The sequence below is a fragment of the Phalangium opilio genome, unplaced genomic scaffold (genome assembly GCF_054372755.1).
Source record: "Phalangium opilio isolate 3A_F unplaced genomic scaffold, DU_Popi_V2 ptg000209l_1, whole genome shotgun sequence".
NCBI lineage: Eukaryota > Metazoa > Arthropoda > Arachnida > Opiliones > Phalangiidae > Phalangium > Phalangium opilio.
In genome coordinates, this window is record NW_028324217.1 from 11,407,999 (window position 1) to 11,427,582 (window position 19,584).

The window sequence follows — 19,584 nt, forward strand, 5'->3', positions numbered from 1 at the left end:
ATGAGCTTTTAGCATTTTAATTTTTCAGGGTGGAAGAGATAAGAAGAACATTTATTTCGATTAAAATTTCGCTTTACTACTCCTAAAATGAGATCCGTCATTATGACTTGTGACTTTAAATGCAGTGTCGTATTTCTGACATTTATCATACATTCAGAATAAGTGTTCTCTATGTGTGTTGTTACACCCTGTATGAGTTTTAAACTTCAATTTGAAATCCAGTCATAAACGTCCTTGATTATGCGCTCTTTGTTGCATTTATACCCGTTTTCGTTGTAAAATTTCTAATCATAACAAATGTTTGAACTACGCTATTAAAACCAAATTTTTCATATCGATTAAACTTAATTTCAATTTGCAATACATATAATAATTTCAAATTTCTGGCCCTTTGTGGATTTGAAAAAGTGTCGCCAAGGATTGTGTAAAAATGCAATTTTTTTAAAGACTGCGAAGCAAAACTCGTTTTGGTATAATATTCACTCCGTAAACGAGGCGTGCTCAAATTACAGGCGCCAAGAAATTGTTGTAAGAAATATTACTACGTAATGTACCATAATGTTTTGTAATTGTTCATATAGAGAAGTCTCAGTGGACACGTACAATCTCGTCATCGTTCAGGAGTGAAAGCGCCCAAACCCTTAATGTGCGAAATCTGTGGAGTTGGAGCTTATCATCAGTCAGATCTTGCTATTCATAAACGAACACATACTGGAGAGAGGCCTTTTCGCTGCAACATATGCGGAAAATCATTTCCACGTGGTACGACTCTGAGGCGGCACACACTAATTCACACGGGTGTCAAACCTTTCCAGTGCGATGTCTGCGGCACTCGTTTCACCGAAAAGGGTAGTTTAAAAAATCACATCCGGAAAAAACACGCGCTCGAGAGCCTGGAGAGGCATCAATGCCAATTATGCGAAAAGAACTTCGTTTCGAAAAATAGCTTAGAAATTCACATTTTAACTCACACTGGTGTGAAGCCACACAAGTGCGATTTTTGTGAAAAGACGTTCGTTCATAAAACATCGTTATCCGCGCATATTCGCACTCATACTGCTGAACAAGCCTATCAGTGCGAATTTTGCCTGAAGGTGTTTGGTAAAAGGGCTTGGTTAAACGAGCACGTTCGTGTTCATACCGGCGAGAAACCGTTTCAATGCGAGCGTTGCGAGAAAACGTTTACGCTAAGGGTTCATTTGACTCGACACAATCGTACCCACACTGGCGAGACGCCATATAAATGCGAAATGTGCCAGCACGCGTTCGCTGAAAAGGGAAACCTCAATGCTCATATGCGCGTTCATAGAGGTGATCCGAGTCGCAAAAGACCGAGGAAAGCGAATGTAAAGAAAGAACAAAATGCCATGATTGACGAAAAGGATTTTGCTGTCTATAGTGATGATGAAAATATTTACGTCTTTGGTTCTGGTCAGTCATATAAAGAGGGAAAAGTACAATAAATGTTTTTTAATAATTTTAAATACCGAAAATTGGTAGTGAACATATTGATTGTAATCAATTAGTACAGATGAGTGTAAACGAAAATAATGACATACTAGTAGCGTATAATTAACAAAACCTTATTCGAAGGTCCAGTCTAAAAGGGTGAGGTGTCTGGTGAAAATGTGTAACGTCATTATAAACTATCGAATATATATAAAATTTTGTATCGTTTCTCCTAGAATTTCTGTAAATTTGTTTCAAGCCGCTCTTTGTTTTCCCATTCAAGGGACTGTACTAAAGTTTATGACTCTAGCGAGACTGCGTAATAAAGTTCTCAGAATATATCTAAGCAGAGCGTTTGTTTCTTTCTAGTGTTCCAATTAATATTATATTAGTAGTGGTATCGAGTCCTTTTTTCGCCCCACCGTATGATGTATATCTGTGATCGGTTTATTCGTTTTTAGCCACATCGTTTGATGTGACCAGGGATAGATAGACTTTTTTAAGACGGAATAAACAATGTTTGGCCTTTACTTCAGTCCGACTCATAGACGAGTATATAGTCCCTTCCTTCAACACGTAACCAAAAAATTAAATTATCTTATTGGCTCACAAAAACTACGTATTGGTGACGTTGCTGACGGGGAGGGCCAAAAATACGTAATTCCTATTTACCTCTGTCGCCATGACTACGACCCCTCTTGCGTTGTACCATAGCGCACTCGATCACCCGCGTTACGACGCAAGCTGCTCGCGCTATAGCTATAGAGCGCGGATCGAGTGGGCTATGGTTGTAAAGATAAGCGTCTTCACAGGGGTTCAAAATGGAGCCGTCTAAATGCGAGGGCCCGGTAATTATTCGGGAATTGTTTTTAATAGCAATTAAGAAGGTAGTTAGTGAATTTGGTGCCGGTGTTTTGGATTTGGAGTACATCTGTAAAGGTGAAAAGTGTTCGCTAATTCTTTCTTAAGCCAATCATTTCTACTATCCTCATGATTTTGTAAACGAATTTGATGAAGTTAACCAAGGCTTAGTGAATGGTCAGGAGTTTTGTGAGCTTAGTGTTTGGTTAAAACCTGTTCGTGCTGTAATATCTATGAAGAGTTTTACTCAATTCTAACTCACTTTTAATTTTCATGGGTCTTCCCCGTTTTTTTTTTCAGTTGCAAGCCCTATGTCTTGTGTAACTCCCATTTTTAAACAATGTTATTTCAAAAATTACAATCCGAGCCCATTCCAACTTGGCAGACGAAGGGCCAGACGACGTTTATTTGACCCGGATATACATACAACGCCATAACAAAAATAAGACCCGCCTCTTCTTTCATACCCCTCCGTCACGGGTAAGGGGGTCGTGGACTAGGACGCGCACCCGAATAACCCTGTTACCCATTCCGTCTTAAAAAAGTCTCTCTATCCCTGATGTGACTATGTCCTGATCACGACGTTATTGTACAAGGATGTTTCTTTGATTTGATGCAACGTTTTCGTACTGTTTGCTGTTTTTAAAATTGTACACTGAAGTCTTTGTCCTAAATGCGACGAAAATTATCATCTTGTTTCCTTCACTCTAAAGCCCGCTAAATTTAAACTACCTTTCTTTCCTCTCTCTCCTCTGCTAGCGGGGTGCCCCCTTCTCTCTCCCCCCCTCTTACTTATATAACAGGCAGGCAGTTCTCTCTCTACGTCACGCTCTTTCATTCGTTTCTCTCCTAGCTTCTCTCTCTCCAAATCGTGTACGCGTCCGGCACAGGAACAGAGACAGGCGCTTGGGCCCTTTCTTAAATTTTACCGGACTTAAAATTCCGTGTAAAATTAAAACGGGGACAACGGGCTTTCAGTAGGGAAATAATCAGCATGTAACCCTCTCGTGCTTGTAAGCTTGTTCATAATAAATTCATGTTAATGTTTGGAAGTTTCGTTTTTATGTTAAACGCAATCCACTAGAAATAGATATTCTTACCGAAATATCACAGGATAAAACAGGGTTCATACGAACTTGGAAAACCTGGAAATATCAGGGAAATTGGTTTAGAGGAAAACATCAGGGAAATATCAGGGAAAATGAAAATTACTTCGAAAAATTGGGGAAATTGAATTTTATTTCTCAAAAAGTTCTTGAAAATAAATAAAGTGAAACAAATACACTTCAGTGGAACCCATGGTCTAATTTGGTGCACGAAAAAAATCGATGTTAGTTGTCTCAGTGGAGAGAAATATATGTCTTCGGTGTATGGAATTCAGTATGTTGGTCCTATCTATTATTAATCAAAACTGTCATTGTAGACAAAGACCGGAAGGTGTAAAAGATAAGTGTAGAAAATTGACTGACTGAAGTACCAGATATTAAAATTTAACTTTTGAAGACATGATTATAAAACATCAATTATTTTAAAAAATTCTTATCTTAGTTTTTTTCACCAAAATTACTTCAGTAAAATATTTTAACAAGAAACATGCGCATCATTTTAAAAATAGTACGCGTTTTATTTTATTTTCTATCGAAAACTTATGGGGCGCCGTTTCGGACAAAATTAAAATAAACTGGATATCAATAATTTAAGAACGGATATCAATAATTTAAGAACGGATATCAATAATTTAAAACAGATATCAATAATTTAGAACGGATATCAATAATTTAAAACCGATATCAATAATTTAAAACGGATATCAATAATTTAAGAACGGATATCAATAATTTAAGAACGGATATCAATAATTTAAGAACGGATATCAATAATTTAAGAACGGATATCAATAATTTAAGAACGGATATCAATAATTTAAGAACGGATATCAATAATTTAAGAACGGACATCAATAATTTAGGAACGGACATCAATAATTTAGGAACGGACATCAATAATTTAAGAACGGACATCAATAATTTAAGAACGGACATCAATAATTTAAGAACGGACATCAATAATTTAAGAACGGACATCAATAATTTAAGAACGGACATCAATAATTTAAGAATGGACATCAATAATTTAAGAATGGACATCAATAATTTAAGAATGGACATCAATAATTTAAGAATGGACATCAATAATTTAAGAATGGACATCAATAATTTAAGAATGGACATCAATAATTTAAGAATGGATATCAATAATTTAGGAATGGACATCAATAATTTAAGAATGGACATCAATAATTTAAGAATGGACATCAATAATTTAAGAATGGACATCAATAATTTAAGAATGGACATCAATATTTTAGGAATGGACATCAATAATTTAGGAATGGACATCAATAATTTAAGAATGGAGTAGTTCGCTTGTCTACCACCAGGTAGAGCCCTTCATTTTGCCCAGTTGATAGGGGGTAGGGAAATGTCGGCCCTCCATTCTTGCTCGCTCTCTCTCGTAAGTCAAATGTCCCCACAATAGAGTTCCCCTAATCCTTCACCCCTGTTGAAATACATAGTTTTAGTTCAACCTTAAAACGAACATAGCTCGAAATAGAAGATCGCTAAATGACATTCGGTTGAAGATTTAAGAACTCCGTTGACTTCATCTATTAAAATGAAACCTTTCATTTATATTTTAACTTTCGTAACTCTATTGCACAATATTTATGCGAATGAAGTTCAAGAATATCTCAATGAGCTACGTCACTGTTTTGAAGAGGCTGCAAGAAATCGTTATAGTTCCGATTTAAATCTATTGGAAATCTATCACAGGAGGTTGCAGGGTCATTGCGGCATATTATCAGCGATTATAATCGTTCTAGAAAATAACGCTCTTGCAGACCCAGATCGTGTGACAAATGAATTTGAATCAATAGCTGCTCATATTAATAACATTTACGAGACTTTGGCTGTTCTTGTTAATCAACTAGAGGAAGTGTTGTCTGTGGAAGCCGCGGAAGACGATCCATATGTGTGCCCCGTTATACACGATGGAAGTGTTGGAAGGCCGCTTTATCAAGTGACTAGGGAAGAAATATTGTATTGTAGGAACGACCTTGGATTCAACTGGGGAAGAACTGCATCATTTCTGGGGTTAAACGTAAGAACTTTATTTCGCCACCGTGAACTGTTGTCAATTAACAACGAAAATGTTGAGATATCAAATGAACAACTGGATCAGCACATTTCAACCATATTAACGACAAACCCAAATATTGGAGAAACATATGTGATCGGGGGCCTCCGATCACAAGGTATTCGTGTACCAAGATGGCGCATCCGAGAAAGACTAAATGAATTAGATCCTGTTGGACGTGCTATGAGGCGCAGAAACTCCATAAGGAGGCGGCGATATAGTGTTCAAGGAGCTAATGCATTGTGGTAAGCAGCTGTATCGGCATTTCTATAAAAAGCTTTAGAAAGGAAAAAGCTTAAAGCTTGTTGTTTATTTACGATTTTATATTGACCATATTTCAAGGGTCCCTGTTATTATGCAGAATGAGAATGTTTCTAATAAGTCTAATAATAAGTCTCATAAATTAAAAGGCCATTAAAAAGAATGAGGCTTGTTCTATGAAATTTTCGACCTATATTAAATGTTTTCCGGAAGAGACCAATAGAATTTAAGTGAGAGTTTGCTGATTAAGCGAAATTAATAGGATTTGAATATTGTGGTTTATAATAAAATCTAAAAAAATTGCTTCACGCTTAGGGGCTGTTTGAAAATTACGTAACGTGGACAGGTGTATAGGGAACTAACGGTTGTGACCTTGAAATGTCACACCCTTCTATCTCTTACTGGTGTTTCTATCCCTCTTAACGGTTGGATGCGGATACTCCAACCAGGCAGAGGGCTGCATGACGTCAGACTATCTCTACCCCTTGGCCAACTGTTAGCTCCCTATTATAAAGTTAAACTAGGGGTGTGCGAATAGTGGATTTTGAGTTCGGTTCCAATACAATTCGAATAGTAAATCACTATTCGAAACCCGATTCGATTAATCGAAAAATCGAATATTTTACGAATAGTTGAATAATACCTCGAATATTCGAAAAAAAGGCGAATAATCGAAAAAATGTCGAATATTTGAAAATAAATGTCGAATAAACGAACAAAACTCGAATAATCTTTAAGAGTGAAACCAAACTAAAACTTATCCAAAGTCAAAAACACAAAACCAAAACTTTCCCACGGTTTGTCTTATCTTTGAAGCGTGGGGAAAAGGAAGAAAACCCAATTTAACAAGTTGAAAAGTAACTGCAACACTGACAACAGCTTCCATCTATAATAAAATATTTATAGAGAACACGGTATCTCCTCGAATTTTCCTCGCATTTTATTAAATCAATATTCGAATCCACTTCGATTATTCGATATTTCTTTCCATTTATCGTTCAAAATTTCGAATAATCGGTGATTTCAAAAATCCAATATTCGACTCGCCGATTCGAATAATCGATTCGAAACCGGCGAATAATATTCGAGTTCTCGATTATTCGCACAGCCCTAAGTTAAACCTTAAAAATACTTTTTTCAATTGCATTTCCCTTCACAATATTTTGTCACTTTGTTTTTGGTGAATTCGGAATGACGAAAAAATTCTCCGAGAACGCAATAGTCTAGTGACCCCTATTCCCTATAGCAAAAGCTTATAATTTAGGAACGTTGAAGGCGTTAGAGAGACCTAACCATTAAGAGAACAAACTAGTCTGAAACAAATTTGTTTATAAATTAAATCTTTTTAAGTTCGAAAATTGGCTCAAAACTCGCTTAATTGCTGCTCTTATATTTTCTGATTTGCGGAAAAATTTACAAATACTAGTAATATCATAAGGAGATCATATCCCTTGTGGTAATATTCATAGAGCTTTTGAATAAAAATCAACCACATTTTCTCGATACAACCAAAGCCTTTATGAAACATCCTGTATGTTAACGTGCAAGTGAAGAGTGTATGAAAAGGAAAGTAAAGTGATTTTTATCGATTCCTCTACTAATTAAAACCTATAGAGAAACATTAAGTACCTGGCCTTATTCCATTAGACCGGGATCTTTCCAAAACTGTCAATATTTTGGTTCGAGGGGTATTTTCTTTGTTTCACTATGAATTTAGGTCTTATAATTAGTATAGAACAATCCATTGAAATCGTTTATTATTTTTACCCTCCCTTTAACAGTTTAATAACATTCTTTGGTTGAAATTTGATTAATTTATCGATTAATATTAAACGAGCTGGAATAATGCTGCTTAGTGAAAATCGTTCTTTCCTATTTTTGGGGTACATCTCTCCATAGAAAATTTTTGTACAACCCTTATTCTTTGACCATTGCTGTTCAGTTTGACTCAAAGAACCCTCCCTTAAATTTTAAGGTGGACTTATCAGAAATAACCTGTACATGTACATATACAATTGTTGAAATATTTTAAACGATACTTGCAGGCACATAGACAGTAACCACAAACTAATTTCATGGCGGATCGTCTTTCATGGATGCATTGATGGATACAGTAGAAGGATCATATATTTAGAATGTTTAACTAATAACAGGGCTCATAGTGTCCTTCAGTTGTTCATGGAAGGGGTACGTGAACATGGATTGCCGCTACGTGTGAGAGGTGATAAGGGAACTGAAAATGTACAAGTTGCAAGATACATGATAGAAAATAGAGGCCTTAATAGAGGAAGTTTCATTGCTGGATTATCTGTGCATAACCAAAGAATAGAGAGACTTTGGGGAGAAGTTAATAGAGTAGTTTCTGCCTACTATAAAAGCATTTTCATGTTTATGGAAGAGAATGGCATGTTGGACGCGCACAACGAATGTCATTTATTTAGTTTGCACTACACATTTTTACCAAGAATCAGAGCGTCTAGTAGGACTCTTGTTAATTCCTGGAATCACCATTCATTAAGCACGGAAAACGCTTATTCTCCAAATCAACTTTGGGCTATATCTAGAATGAACTCATTCGATGATCAAGTTCAAAACGAAGATTATGCTACTCATCCAGCATTATATGGAACCGAAGATGTTCTTACTACTCCTATCGAAACCAATAACAATGTTGTTGTTGAGGATTGTAGAATAATTTTGACTCCGGAACAATCTCAACACCTTCAACAGTTAATAAGTCCTATTGCCGAAGATGGAAACCACGGAATCAACACTTATTTACGGGTCTTGAATCAATTAAATAATTGGTACCTTCATTAAAAACTATGAATTGGAAAATTTATTATCATTAACATATTTTCAGTTGTTACATAAATGCCATCTGTTTTTACTGCCTTTGATTATAAAGAGCGTATAATGAATATAACAGATTGGAACCACGTGTCTAACTACAGTATTAAAGAAGATATAAGCGATTAAGATTACTGACTGGATCCTAAAAGTCGGCTTAATTATGACGATGACGAAACGGGGCTCTCGAATCCAATTGGACGAATCCGTCAGGTGGTGTAGTCCAATACAACTATTTCAACCTTTTCGTAGGGAATAATAACCCGTAGGGTTCATTAAGAGAACTGAATTGCTTTTATCTTCATCAATATTGTAGATAGACACGCGGTTCCAATTTGTAATATTCATTATTTTATGTGCTCCTTCGAATAAAGTCAAAAGAATTCTAACATGGAACGTTTCCTTTAAACTATTTTTAAGGTTTAAATTAATGGGCAGTGATTAAATGTTTTACAAGGAAAACATTTGTGATTACAAATAAATCAACTTGAGTTACATTATTCTGAAGACAATTAAGAAAAATACTGAAGCCGCGTTTGCAATTTCCACTTCGAAATTTCTTATGAAGTATTTAATTTCAACTATCCAGGTTTCAAATTATAAGTTTTAAACTTTTAATATATTTGAAGATATAGCCGAAATGCGATGAATATAACTGTCAGTGCAATTGTCAAAATTACATTTAACAACTAAGGCCATGCTCACACTTCGCTTGACACTTTGAAACCATTGTCAACGGTTTTTAAAGACATGTTGTTTAAAAATATTATTATGGCATTTTCCCATGAAAAATTTTCTTAAAGGCCGGCATTTCTACTTGAGGGTTCTACTTGAGCTGAAAATGTGCCGTGACCTAGTAACAAGGGAGATCCAAGCGACGTAAAATAAAAACGGTTCTACTTGCGCTGGAGACCGAGCAAAGCTTGGAATATATATTTTTGCACGGTCTTCAGCTCAAGTAGAAATGTTTTTAATTTACGTCGCTCGGTTCTCCATTGTTACTCGGTGGCCTTACCTCCTGGTGTAGATGGTATAATCCTCCACGTGTGAAAACTATCTATATCCGTTCAAAGACTTTCCATACTTAAAGGGGTTTTGTTGGGTAGGGGGATTTTTAAATTTAATCATTCCGTTAAACACAAACCATATTCATTAAACTTAATTCAGAGCCAGTTTCAGATAAAAAATAAGATAACGTTACGATTCCAATCTCTTTCTTGGTTCTTCTCAGACCTGGATCTTCTCAAATGATTTCTTAAAATAGATAACTCACAATTCAAAGGATTCCTTTTCGGGGATTAATTTACTTTTCTTCTTAGGTTTCCGTTCATCGCGCACTTTCATCATATCTTTTCTGATTTCACGGAAGGGGATTCAATTCCTTCAGCGATTAATTAACTTTTTTTAACCAGAACGAATTCCACGGTCCATCTCCGGATGTCGCCAAATTCTACCTTACAAGTCTCTGAAGAGTGGTCACTCCTGACAGCGGTTTTTCTAACTTAATCTGCAAGGGGTTAGAGCTTTCTCGAGAACTTAGAGATTTTGGTCCACGTCAACTAAAGGGGTGGGGCGGGTCAACTGGGGGTCAGAGCGACATTACGACGCCTTCTAAGCCTTCTTATCGGTATTTTGTGATCGGATTTTTTCTTTCTCCAAACGAATTGAATTTTAGAGAGGAAATGTCATTTAGCACATGGATGTGATTTTCTTAGGCTTACCAAGCTAGAGGGGTTATTTTATGTTTCTGTTTTGCTCCTTTTTTTTCAGGGTCAAATTTATTAACTTATACAGTCCAAAGGGGGACATAGGGCATATGAAAATGTTCTGGATCTTTCTATGTACTTTGCTAGTGACCTTGGGGATTATTTTTAACTAAAATTTTAAATGAAAAGTTTATTAACCTAAGGAGAATTTAAAATTTTTATGCCATAATATTTTCGGGTGGTTTGAAACTTTGATGTGGTTACATATTCTAAAAAATAGCTGACAACTATTTTAGCCCGGTGGAATTCAATACTTCATGTTTAAAGTCTGCAGACAGAATCTCCTCCTGGTTGTCCCGTAAAACAAAAGTTCAGTACGTAATTCCGTAAAAGTAATTAAAGCGTAAAGGCAAGTCCACACTGTTTTTTTTTTCGCTTCGCGAGTTCGCTCGCTTAGCGCGCGCATTACGCTTCCCGTCCACACCTAGAAATTTTGTATTTTCGTTCGCAGGCTTCGCTCGCTTCTTACGCCGAGCGATGCGAAAATCTTTGAAATGCCAAAGATTTTCGCGTCGTTCGCGACCTCGCAGCCAATCAGATGAGATGTTGAATTACGTCATTAATTTTTTGAGGGAAGTAGAAATCATATTAGATCAAAATGGTACAGAAATCATAGAATGCAGTTATAAATAAATAATTTTGTAATTTTCTAGCTCCTTTTATAAAGCCATAGAAAAATCCGTATGAACAAAAGAACAATATGAGAAATTTATTGTTCATCGTTAATTTATTCTTTGGTGGCTAGTACTAGGCCCGGTTGCCTGAACGCGTCACCATAGAAGGATCTTCTCATTGGTTTAAAATGTATAGGCGTGGCGTCTGCGCTCTCTAGAAACCTTATGTGTAGACAGGACGCGTACAAGACAAGCGAACAGTGTGAGCGAAGCGCGCGAGCAAAGCTTGCAAACCAACTGTAGTGTGGATATACCTTTAAGGCCTCATTCACACCAACCGACTTTTGTCGTTGCGACCGCCGGGTCAAAGGTCGGACGGACCTATCGTTTCCCAAATTTCTTTGGAATGCTCAGACGTAACCGCGCTGTGTCGCGTCGGAAGACGTCTGAACATTCCATTGAATTTTGGGAAACGATACTTCCGTCCGACTTTTGACCCGGCGGTCGCAACGACAGAGGTCAGTTGGTGTGAATGAGGCCTAATAGTATAATACTACTTGCATACGACAAGTGAAACGTATCGGGATTTTCTGATTCGAAACCCTCTCGCGGCAGTAATAGTTAGCCTGGCAAAAGAATGGAATCACGGGGAAATGTTTAAACTATTCTGTGTTGTTCTTGTAGAGCCAGCAATAAATACTTTCGAGTCTTCTTTCGGTTCGGCTACTGCGTTCCGCTGGCCATTAGGGACGTACTCAAACACGAAGGAACGAGAAAATGGTAGGAAATGGTTGACATTGGTGGCCGATTTGAAATGTGGCAATAAAATATTTCCGGTGATTTTTACTGATACTCACATGTCTTAAAGGGTTATTTATAGAAAATTATATTAGTTTGACTTACTCGGATAAACCTGAACCTACCCCTTTAAATAGTATTTACTTCTAATGTGATAAGGGTGAACAAATTTGTTACAGGGGGAAAAAAGACATGTGATTGTTATATGAAGACGTTTTTATTCTAAAGATAACTACATTTATGAAAGTCAAATACACTTGTTGAGTTACAGATAATATTTTTACCTTGACAATATTTTTGGGCATTGGTCATTTTTAAATGGATGTATTTCTATTGGGATTTACTAATTGGGAATACCAATTTTTCAAATAAGAGTAAAGATGATTAAAGTTATTTTTTAAACGAAAAGGGGTCCTTGCTCGGGCCAAATGAAAACTAAACAAGTGAGAAAACCAAAACTATCTTTCCGTTGTTTACTTTTAACAACTTTTTTTTAGAATTTTCCAAATCCATAGGTATTCAGTAAGGCGAAATCCATGTTTGTTTTAAATTCGTCGTATGATTTATGGATAGTAGGGAGACTTAACTGCAGGGAGCAGGTACTTGCTTCTGGGTATTTACCATCAGTATGAATAAAATTTATGGATGGTGTAACGTCAAATCCCAAGGGTGGTTCGCCATCCATTCCAGTGGTAAAAATTAAAACATCTTTGAGCTGTAGAGCGTAAGGATTTTCTTCCATGTCATAGATGTATTCTCGAAAGAAAGTCATTGTATCAACTTCCTTTTCAAATTGATTGCTGCCTCTTTCGGAATAATTAATGACTCCACACAATCTCAGAAACGTTGCGGCAGTTAACGATTCTTCAGTGGAGCAAAATATACTTTCGAAGGATTTGGGATTCCTCTTAATCATGTCGTACAAATTCAAGGTTTCAAGTCCAACAATGAATCTTGAACGTGCTTCAGAGCACCTAATTAGAACACACCCACGCAAGAGGTCATTTAATATTTCGTCTTTATCTTCTAGTCTTAGAATTGCTTTGCTGCTTCCAGAAAAATATCTTAATTCTGACAGTTCTTCCCCGGCTTTCTGCAGGCTTTCTAGGGTTTGGCAATTCTGAAATCGATATAGTTTATCGCGAAGATCGAAATCTTGGACATCTTGAATGCTTAATGGGATTTTAGATGGGTCTTCAAACAACGACTTGTATGTCGTTTGTGAAAAACATCTTGGCCCTGGGCCTCCATGAATAAGGGAAAGCGAAACCGCCATTCCTGCATAGAAGTATAAATCCTCTTTCATAGCTGACAGACTCATGTTGAGGTACTTGCAGTTTTCAGTTCCACAGAAAAGATGACTTGAAAGAAGGTCCTTTAAAAGAAGGCGCAGAAATTCCCGTTTCGGTCCTCCAGCGTCAATTGCTCCTTCGGCGGTATGCAAATCGTCAGAAAAACATACGGAAATTTTGTTTTCTGGTCTAAACCCTTTCTTTTTAAATCCCCTTAATGCGCCATCTAAAATTCTTCTACGATTTATGTTGAAGAGAGATATTTTCTCGCAATTAATTTGTTGGGCGAGATCTTTTAAAATTTCTGAAGCGGAAATTTCAACTTCATCTTCTACATTCGAATTCTCTACATTTGAACCACCGCATGAGAAAGTCGGGTTTAAGAGCTCCTCTCCTTCAGGGCCAACGGCATCTTCAGATGAGTAAAGATCGTCGCTTATAAAACCAAGAAATTCAGTATACATATCTGATGTGTAAAAAGATTGTTCATTGTTAACTCCGGAAGAAGTTGATGGCAAATCTTGCGGCAGGGTAGTAGTGGAACATGATGGCAACAGAGAAACTTCGAGGCGTGGTTCAGTATTCGATTGATTTGTTCCGCTTTGCACATGTGGTTCAGTTTCAAGATCTTGGTCCATTTCATCGTGAGATTTAGCGACAATATTATTTTCGGACGAAGTACATGTGTTAATATCTGGTAATTCCTCGTCAGATACAATATCTTCGTCGCTTTTAGACAGAATAGTTCTTGATGGGCGGACGTACAAAACCCTCTGCTTCCAAATAGTAGAAATTGTAGCGCCAGATACGACCATGCCTTTTCCAAGCTTCGGTTTCACTAGGCGGCTTCTGCATGGAACTAATAATTCAAGGCTGCGAAAATAACAAGAAAGCATTAAACTCGTGCAATTGAGCCATTATGCTTAAAACAGAGGAAATATTTCGCGTCTAAAGATGACCCTTTTTCCAAGACTAGGCCGCCGGTCTGTACACCAACCCAGCTACACATTACAGACACAGTTACTACAATAGCAGGATATGTATAAGCAACTTAAGCAAGTATCTATATACTCTAGCTGTTAGGGCAAGGAAAAAGTGTTGAACATAACTTCATAATATGTCAAGCCTTTTCGGTTTCGGTACTAGTATATGACTAATGAGTCTGCCATAAAGCTTCAAGAGGTTATGGAGAAAGCCTTATTTTGCCACTTCCCCGTTTTATGAACTCTTGGTTACGTTTTAGCTAGTACCATGAGTTAATAATATGCTAGGTCCTTCAGGCAATTCATTTTTATACTCCCGCGTTTTCTCCCGGGCCGCCGGCTTCCCAACTATATGCGACACTCTGCGGCCGCCACTTGAACCAAGGAGGATCTGCTTGAACGAAAATTTTATTTACCGTTCTTTCCGGTTTTTCCCCGGAAGTGCGTGCAGTGGGAGCTAACGAATGGTATTAGAGTTATTTAAGCAGCCGAATATTTCATTCAATAGTCGGAAGCCTCGGATCTCTGTTAATTAAACAGTCCAGACCTAACTCGATGGATTGGATTTTTTAATTCGCAATGGGATCGTTCTCTAATTTTTGAGACAAATGTATTTTAAACAGAACGGCATTATTCAAGGAAATTAGATCAAAACAGACAGAAAAGAGGGAATTTTTTCGACAAGAGAGAGCACAACATTCGGATTTTTTTCCCGCCTCCCCCTTCCCCGCACGAAGTTGGAAGAAATCGATGGATGCACTACGCCTATGGAGTCTGAGTAACTTATAGGGAGCTAGCATATTATTAACTCATGTTAGCACGTATAAAAAAGTTACCAACTCGGTATCATCGTTGATTTTCTCATGAAATTCGTCTCGAATCTCTTGTAATATCTGATCCTGTGTCCAGGACTTTTTAAACGTCATCGCATCCACAATAAGTCCGGCTTTATGCAACTCAAGTTTCCTAGATCCTTTTGGCACGGTCTCACAAGTAGTATACAAAAGAGTCTTTCGCGTCAGTGACACCCAGTTGACGCCTGACACCCAGTTGACGCCTGACACCCAGTTGACGCCTGACACCCTGTTGACGCCTGACACCCTGTTGACGCCTGACACCCCGTTGACGTCTGACACCGAATTGGCGCCTGACACCAAGATGGCGTCCTCACGCCAGATTTTTTGGCGGGGAAAACCAGGGGAAAGCTTGACACCATGTTGACTTTGTGAATGGCGTGGAAATTTTCAATTTCGGCGTGGAAAACCAGGGGAAAGCTTGACACCAAGTTGGCGCCGTTGCCGCTGTTGACGCCGTTATCACTGAAGTCGCTTCAATCTCCCCTTTGACGCCAGATATTCAATGCGCGCCTTATCCTTATTGACTTTGATAAGGGAAAACATATGTTAGGCTTAAGACTAAGCGCCATATTTCCACAACTTCTCCTGAAACTAGAATTCAATTATGGCGCCAGATATTTGTGGGCGCCTTATTGACTTTGACAATGTGGCGGGGAAATACGTATGGAAAAATACGCGACCAATGGGGGTAAATAAGTGTGGGGAATTTTTCGTTTTCAATGGCGTCTTCTTATTTTCAAATCAATACGTTACACTTATCTGTCTAAAAATATCTAGGTATATTGGCTCGAATTTCTTAAATACGGCGCTGGAACCGTTATCTTAAATAGTATCCCTACACCTGCTTCAAATAGCGTATCATTAACGTAAGCCAAAACAGAGACGTACAATACAATGTGTTTGACCTAAAATATATTATTGGAATACACTATGTTAGGCTTAACATTTTTAACGAAGTAGGCGGGGAATATGAACGGAAAAAAGAGTGTTCGGTTTTCGGATACGACGGTGTACGTGATTCCTCAAGAGGACAGGGTGAACCATGAATTTCGTAACCTGCAATGGTTTAGAATGCAATTAAAGTGTAAATACGAATACATATTATCCCCGATATTGGAGTTGAAAATTGAACTTTTCGCTAACCCTTGTCTTACACGCGACTCGAGGCTTTCTACGTCACGTTAACTTTCGACAACGTGGTGGGAGGGGGAAATTATATATGTTAGGCTTAGAGATTAAGTGTCATATCGTCGTTCGTCAACGTGTTTGAGGATACCATGGTAAATACCCGGGTTCAGAGCGTCACGGTAAATTCCCGTTACGTCGTTGATTGAGAAAATACACCCATCATATCTTGGGTTATCGTCTCGCGATAAGATCCTATAAAAGACGCGGTAGTTTAAAAGATAAGTCATTTTACGACTCTTCAAGCTTTTCACCCCAGCTAACGATATCCACGTGTCATCACTTAGAAATGGACTCAGTTAAATTGTAAGTATGTTCTTAACAATATAGTTAACCCTTGCATGTCCATTTGTATCCAGACTTATAATTAGAGTATTCGGTTAATTTTTTCTCCATCAGGGACGGATCAAAAGCGTTCTCCGAAACTGACAATACGCCGGACACGCCTTCCTGTCCTATCTGCTGTAGTGAGGATGGTAGAATGAATTCACCCATTACTTTAGAAGCCGCCGTTAGACGAAACAACTTAAGACGAATTGAAAAATTTGGTGCTATCGGATGGGATAAAGATTACGGAAAATCCGAAAGGACTGCAGATCCCGAAACGGGGGATTTACTAATAAACCCCATACCGAATGAAGTCTATAATGTAGACGATGGTGAAGGTTATATATGGCAATACGTTAATGGCCCTAATATAAATTTTGGTTTGAAACACTTAGCGATGTACAGATTACTAACTTCTACAGTACAATTACCCGCAGGGTCATTAATTGACATGTATGCTAGACAGTTTCCATGTATCATAAATAAGAAGACCCATCAATTCAAATTGGAAGAATTTGCGGGAGATACTATCCTCGAATTTCCCGTACACCTCACACCACACAAAATGTACGGAATGCCAAACCCAAATATTTGCCATTTAGGGAGTTGTCACCCCCGCAATGAGGGGGAATGTAAATTTCGCACCTTTTATTACGGTGGATACGAATTTCATTGTCCATATCAGTACTTGAGAGTTCTGAACTTAGCTCTTCATATGTGTATGTTTATGGTATACAAAACTAACAAAACCGTAAGGAAAAATTATAGTGATGAAAACGACCTAGCTACGCATTATATATTCAAGGCCCTGCAGATTTGCAGGTTAGCCAAGTGTCTGTGTGATAACACTCACAGTTTAATGTTTCACGAAGTTCATTATCACATGAGATCCAATGACGCGAATAATTATTTCGCGAATAAGTATTTCGCAGACTTTCTTTAACTATGATTACCCCCGATCGGTTAAGCGAGGGAGTATAGTGTTTCAATAAAACGTGTTTGAAAATGCTGTGAAATTAATAGTTTAAACGATGTTAAAGCGCGAATAATAATTTCGCGAATAAGTATTTCGCAGACTTTCTTTAATTAATAAAACGTTTGTAAGTTCGACATTTTGTAGGCGAAGCATAGTGTTAAATGCTAAATAATATTTGTAGAATCTCGAATAAAAAGAAAATGGTTGAATGATATGGGTTTCTAATTATTTTACGTAGGTTTAATATAATTAATATTTTAAGCCCATTTTAAAACCTTAAATTTTGGCCATTTATTTAATTTTCAGCATTAATTCACATATCAAACGATATATATCAATAATAAGTACATCTGACATCACTAAAATACAATGAAACCCGGGAGTATTATTCACACGTACCCATCTCACGGTCCATGAAATCTTGTACATCACGGTATTCTTGGCTTGTTAAATCATCCATCTCGTCGGAATCTGGGAAATGCTCAAGCATGTGGATGTTCAAAACATCAAGGTCGTCAAACCATTTATCGCAGATGTAACAAGAAACTTTCGGAGGCGGTGTGTCAGGCAGCGTGATGACATCTGGTTGGTCATACTCTTTAATCGCAGCGACACACTCAAATCGATCCATGAGATCATGTAGGGTCTGATTTTCCTGGTCTGTTAAGTCATCGAGGGTAAGGATGCAGGAATGCGACGAGGTAGGAGGGTTGTCACCGGCAGGACGGAAAGAATCAGGAACAAAGGGGTATGCAACCCCAGACGTCACCTTAGACCCCTCAAGTCCATCCCCTTGGGCTGAAAGGACATTTCTATGGTCGGGTATACAAATAAACGGAAATATAGATTAGAATGGTGGAATGTTATTACATCATACAATTACACCTTAACTAAATATACCATCACTTACTGTACGTACTTGAAAATTATTAACTTATTCGCTATTTCACAGAGTAGCCCGTCTAAAATAACGAAGTTCCTCACACTAACCCCAATCAAACCCCACATCCAATAACCCCTCATGAAATTCTACACACTAAAAACCATACCCATAAATTACTAATAAATTATTAAGTGAATTCTCTAAATATAAGTGTAAAGGGATGGGTATACATTGTTAAGAGTATACTTACAATTTAACTGAGTCCATTTCTTTGGGTTAACACGTGAATTTCGTTAGTCGAGGTAGAAAGTTTGAAGAGTCGTAAATGACTTCTTCCTTTGACCTACCACGTCTTATAAACCATCCGTTTTATCTTAGGTTTCAATTATAATCGAATAAATGCACGTGGGGAGAGGGATTGATTTATTCGCAATATTTGTTGTGTTTCGGAAATAAGATTTACATCTTGCGAAAAACGTTTTCAATCAACTTAACCACACTATTGTTTACTAGACATGATTAGAAGAAGAAGAACATTTCCATTCTTTTTATCTGATGTTTAATCATGCGCGCGGGAAGAGGGTTTGATTTCTTCGCAATATCTGTTTGTTGCGTTTCGGAAATAAGATTAACATCTTCCGATATTTGTGTGCTGTTTAGGGGAAACATATATTTATGTTCAAAAATTCACTATTTCTGTTCAAAGTTTCACTATTTCTTGTCAAAGTTTCACTATTTCTGTTCTATGTTTCACTATTTTTGTTCAATGTTACACTATTTCTGTTCAAAGTTTCACTATTTCTGTTTAAAGTTTCACTATTTCTGTTCAAAGTTTCACTATTTCTGTTCAAAGTTTCACTATTTTTGTTCAATGTTTCACTATTTCTGTTCCATGTTTCACTATTTATGTTCAAAGTTTCACTATTTATGTTTAAAGTTTCACTATTTATGTTCAAAGTTTCCCCCAATTTCTGTTCAATTTCTCCCTTTTTCTGTTCAAACGTCCCCATTTCTGTTCAGACATTTCTGCGTGGGAAGAGGGATTGACATCCTCGCAATATCGGTCTGTTGGAAATAAGATTAACATCTTTCGAAATTTGTGTGGTGTTTAGGGGAAATATTTACTTACGCGTCGAAAGAAATTGTAAAATGTTTTTCTTTTACATCAATACGAAATATCTGTCTTTCTAAACTAATTTGTTCATTCAGCGTTGATGGTAAATATGGAGATAAGATTTAAAATAGGCCTACAAATAATTAAAAATTAGCTTAAAATAATAATTAATT

General features: G+C 37.2%; 4 protein-coding genes across 6 annotated transcripts in view; 3 read left to right on the forward strand and 1 right to left on the reverse strand.

The window, feature by feature from the left end:
* LOC149619151 (uncharacterized) overlaps positions 1-19,584 on the forward strand; it is a 78,931-nt gene that overhangs the window by 42,919 nt on the left and 16,428 nt on the right. The window contains exon 8 of one of the 2 annotated variants that reach the window (XM_089854105.1): positions 582-1,795. The exons of the other annotated variant lie outside the window; for it this stretch is intronic. Coding sequence (XP_089710231.1) covers positions 582-1,463 — 882 coding nt within the window. The 3' untranslated portion in view covers positions 1,464-1,795. Of the gene's footprint in view, positions 1-581; positions 1,796-19,584 lie in introns of those variants that run through there. 2 annotated transcript variants of the gene reach the window in all.
* LOC149619152 (uncharacterized) lies at positions 4,541-9,127 on the forward strand. The gene is made up of 2 exons (XM_089854110.1): positions 4,541-5,750; positions 7,812-9,127. The coding sequence occupies exons 1-2, from the start codon at positions 4,984-4,986 to the stop codon at positions 8,584-8,586; spliced, it is 1,542 nt and encodes a 513-aa protein (XP_089710236.1). The 5' UTR covers positions 4,541-4,983; the 3' UTR covers positions 8,587-9,127.
* Positions 12,060-15,025, reverse strand: LOC149619153 (G2/M phase-specific E3 ubiquitin-protein ligase-like). Its single transcript, XM_089854107.1, has 2 exons — positions 14,910-15,025; positions 12,060-13,959 (listed from the first exon to the last, which is right to left on the reverse strand). Exons 1-2 carry the CDS (start codon positions 14,993-14,995, stop codon positions 12,288-12,290), a joined length of 1,758 nt encoding a protein of 585 aa, XP_089710233.1. The 5' UTR covers positions 14,996-15,025; the 3' UTR covers positions 12,060-12,287.
* On the forward strand, positions 15,246-17,626 carry LOC149619154 (uncharacterized). Of its 2 annotated transcripts, none has more exons than XM_089854112.1 (2): positions 15,246-16,421; positions 16,511-17,626. In XM_089854112.1, the coding sequence occupies exon 2, from the start codon at positions 16,593-16,595 to the stop codon at positions 17,379-17,381; it is 789 nt and encodes a 262-aa protein (XP_089710238.1). In that variant the 5' UTR covers positions 15,246-16,421; positions 16,511-16,592; the 3' UTR covers positions 17,382-17,626. The 2 variants fall into 2 exon arrangements, with proteins under 2 accessions (XP_089710238.1, XP_089710237.1); XM_089854111.1 differs by having other exon boundaries at positions 15,246-16,417.

What these genes read in the sequence shown, in the direction of transcription:
- LOC149619152 (XM_089854110.1), top strand. Translation starts at nt 4,984, where the DNA reads ATGAAACCTTTCATTTATATTTTAACTTTCGTAACTCTATTGCACAAT. An exon ending in CAAGGAGCTAATGCATTGTG is followed by an intron (nt 5,751 to 7,811) that starts GTAAGCAGCTGT and finishes CGATACTTGCAG; the next exon opens with GCACATAGACAGTAACCACA.
- LOC149619153 (XM_089854107.1), bottom strand. Translation starts at nt 14,995, where the DNA reads ATGACGTTTAAAAAGTCCTGGACACAGGATCAGATATTACAAGAGATT. An exon ending in AAAATCAACGATGATACCGA is followed by an intron (nt 13,960 to 14,909) that starts GTTGGTAACTTT and finishes TTATTTTCGCAG; the next exon opens with CCTTGAATTATTAGTTCCAT.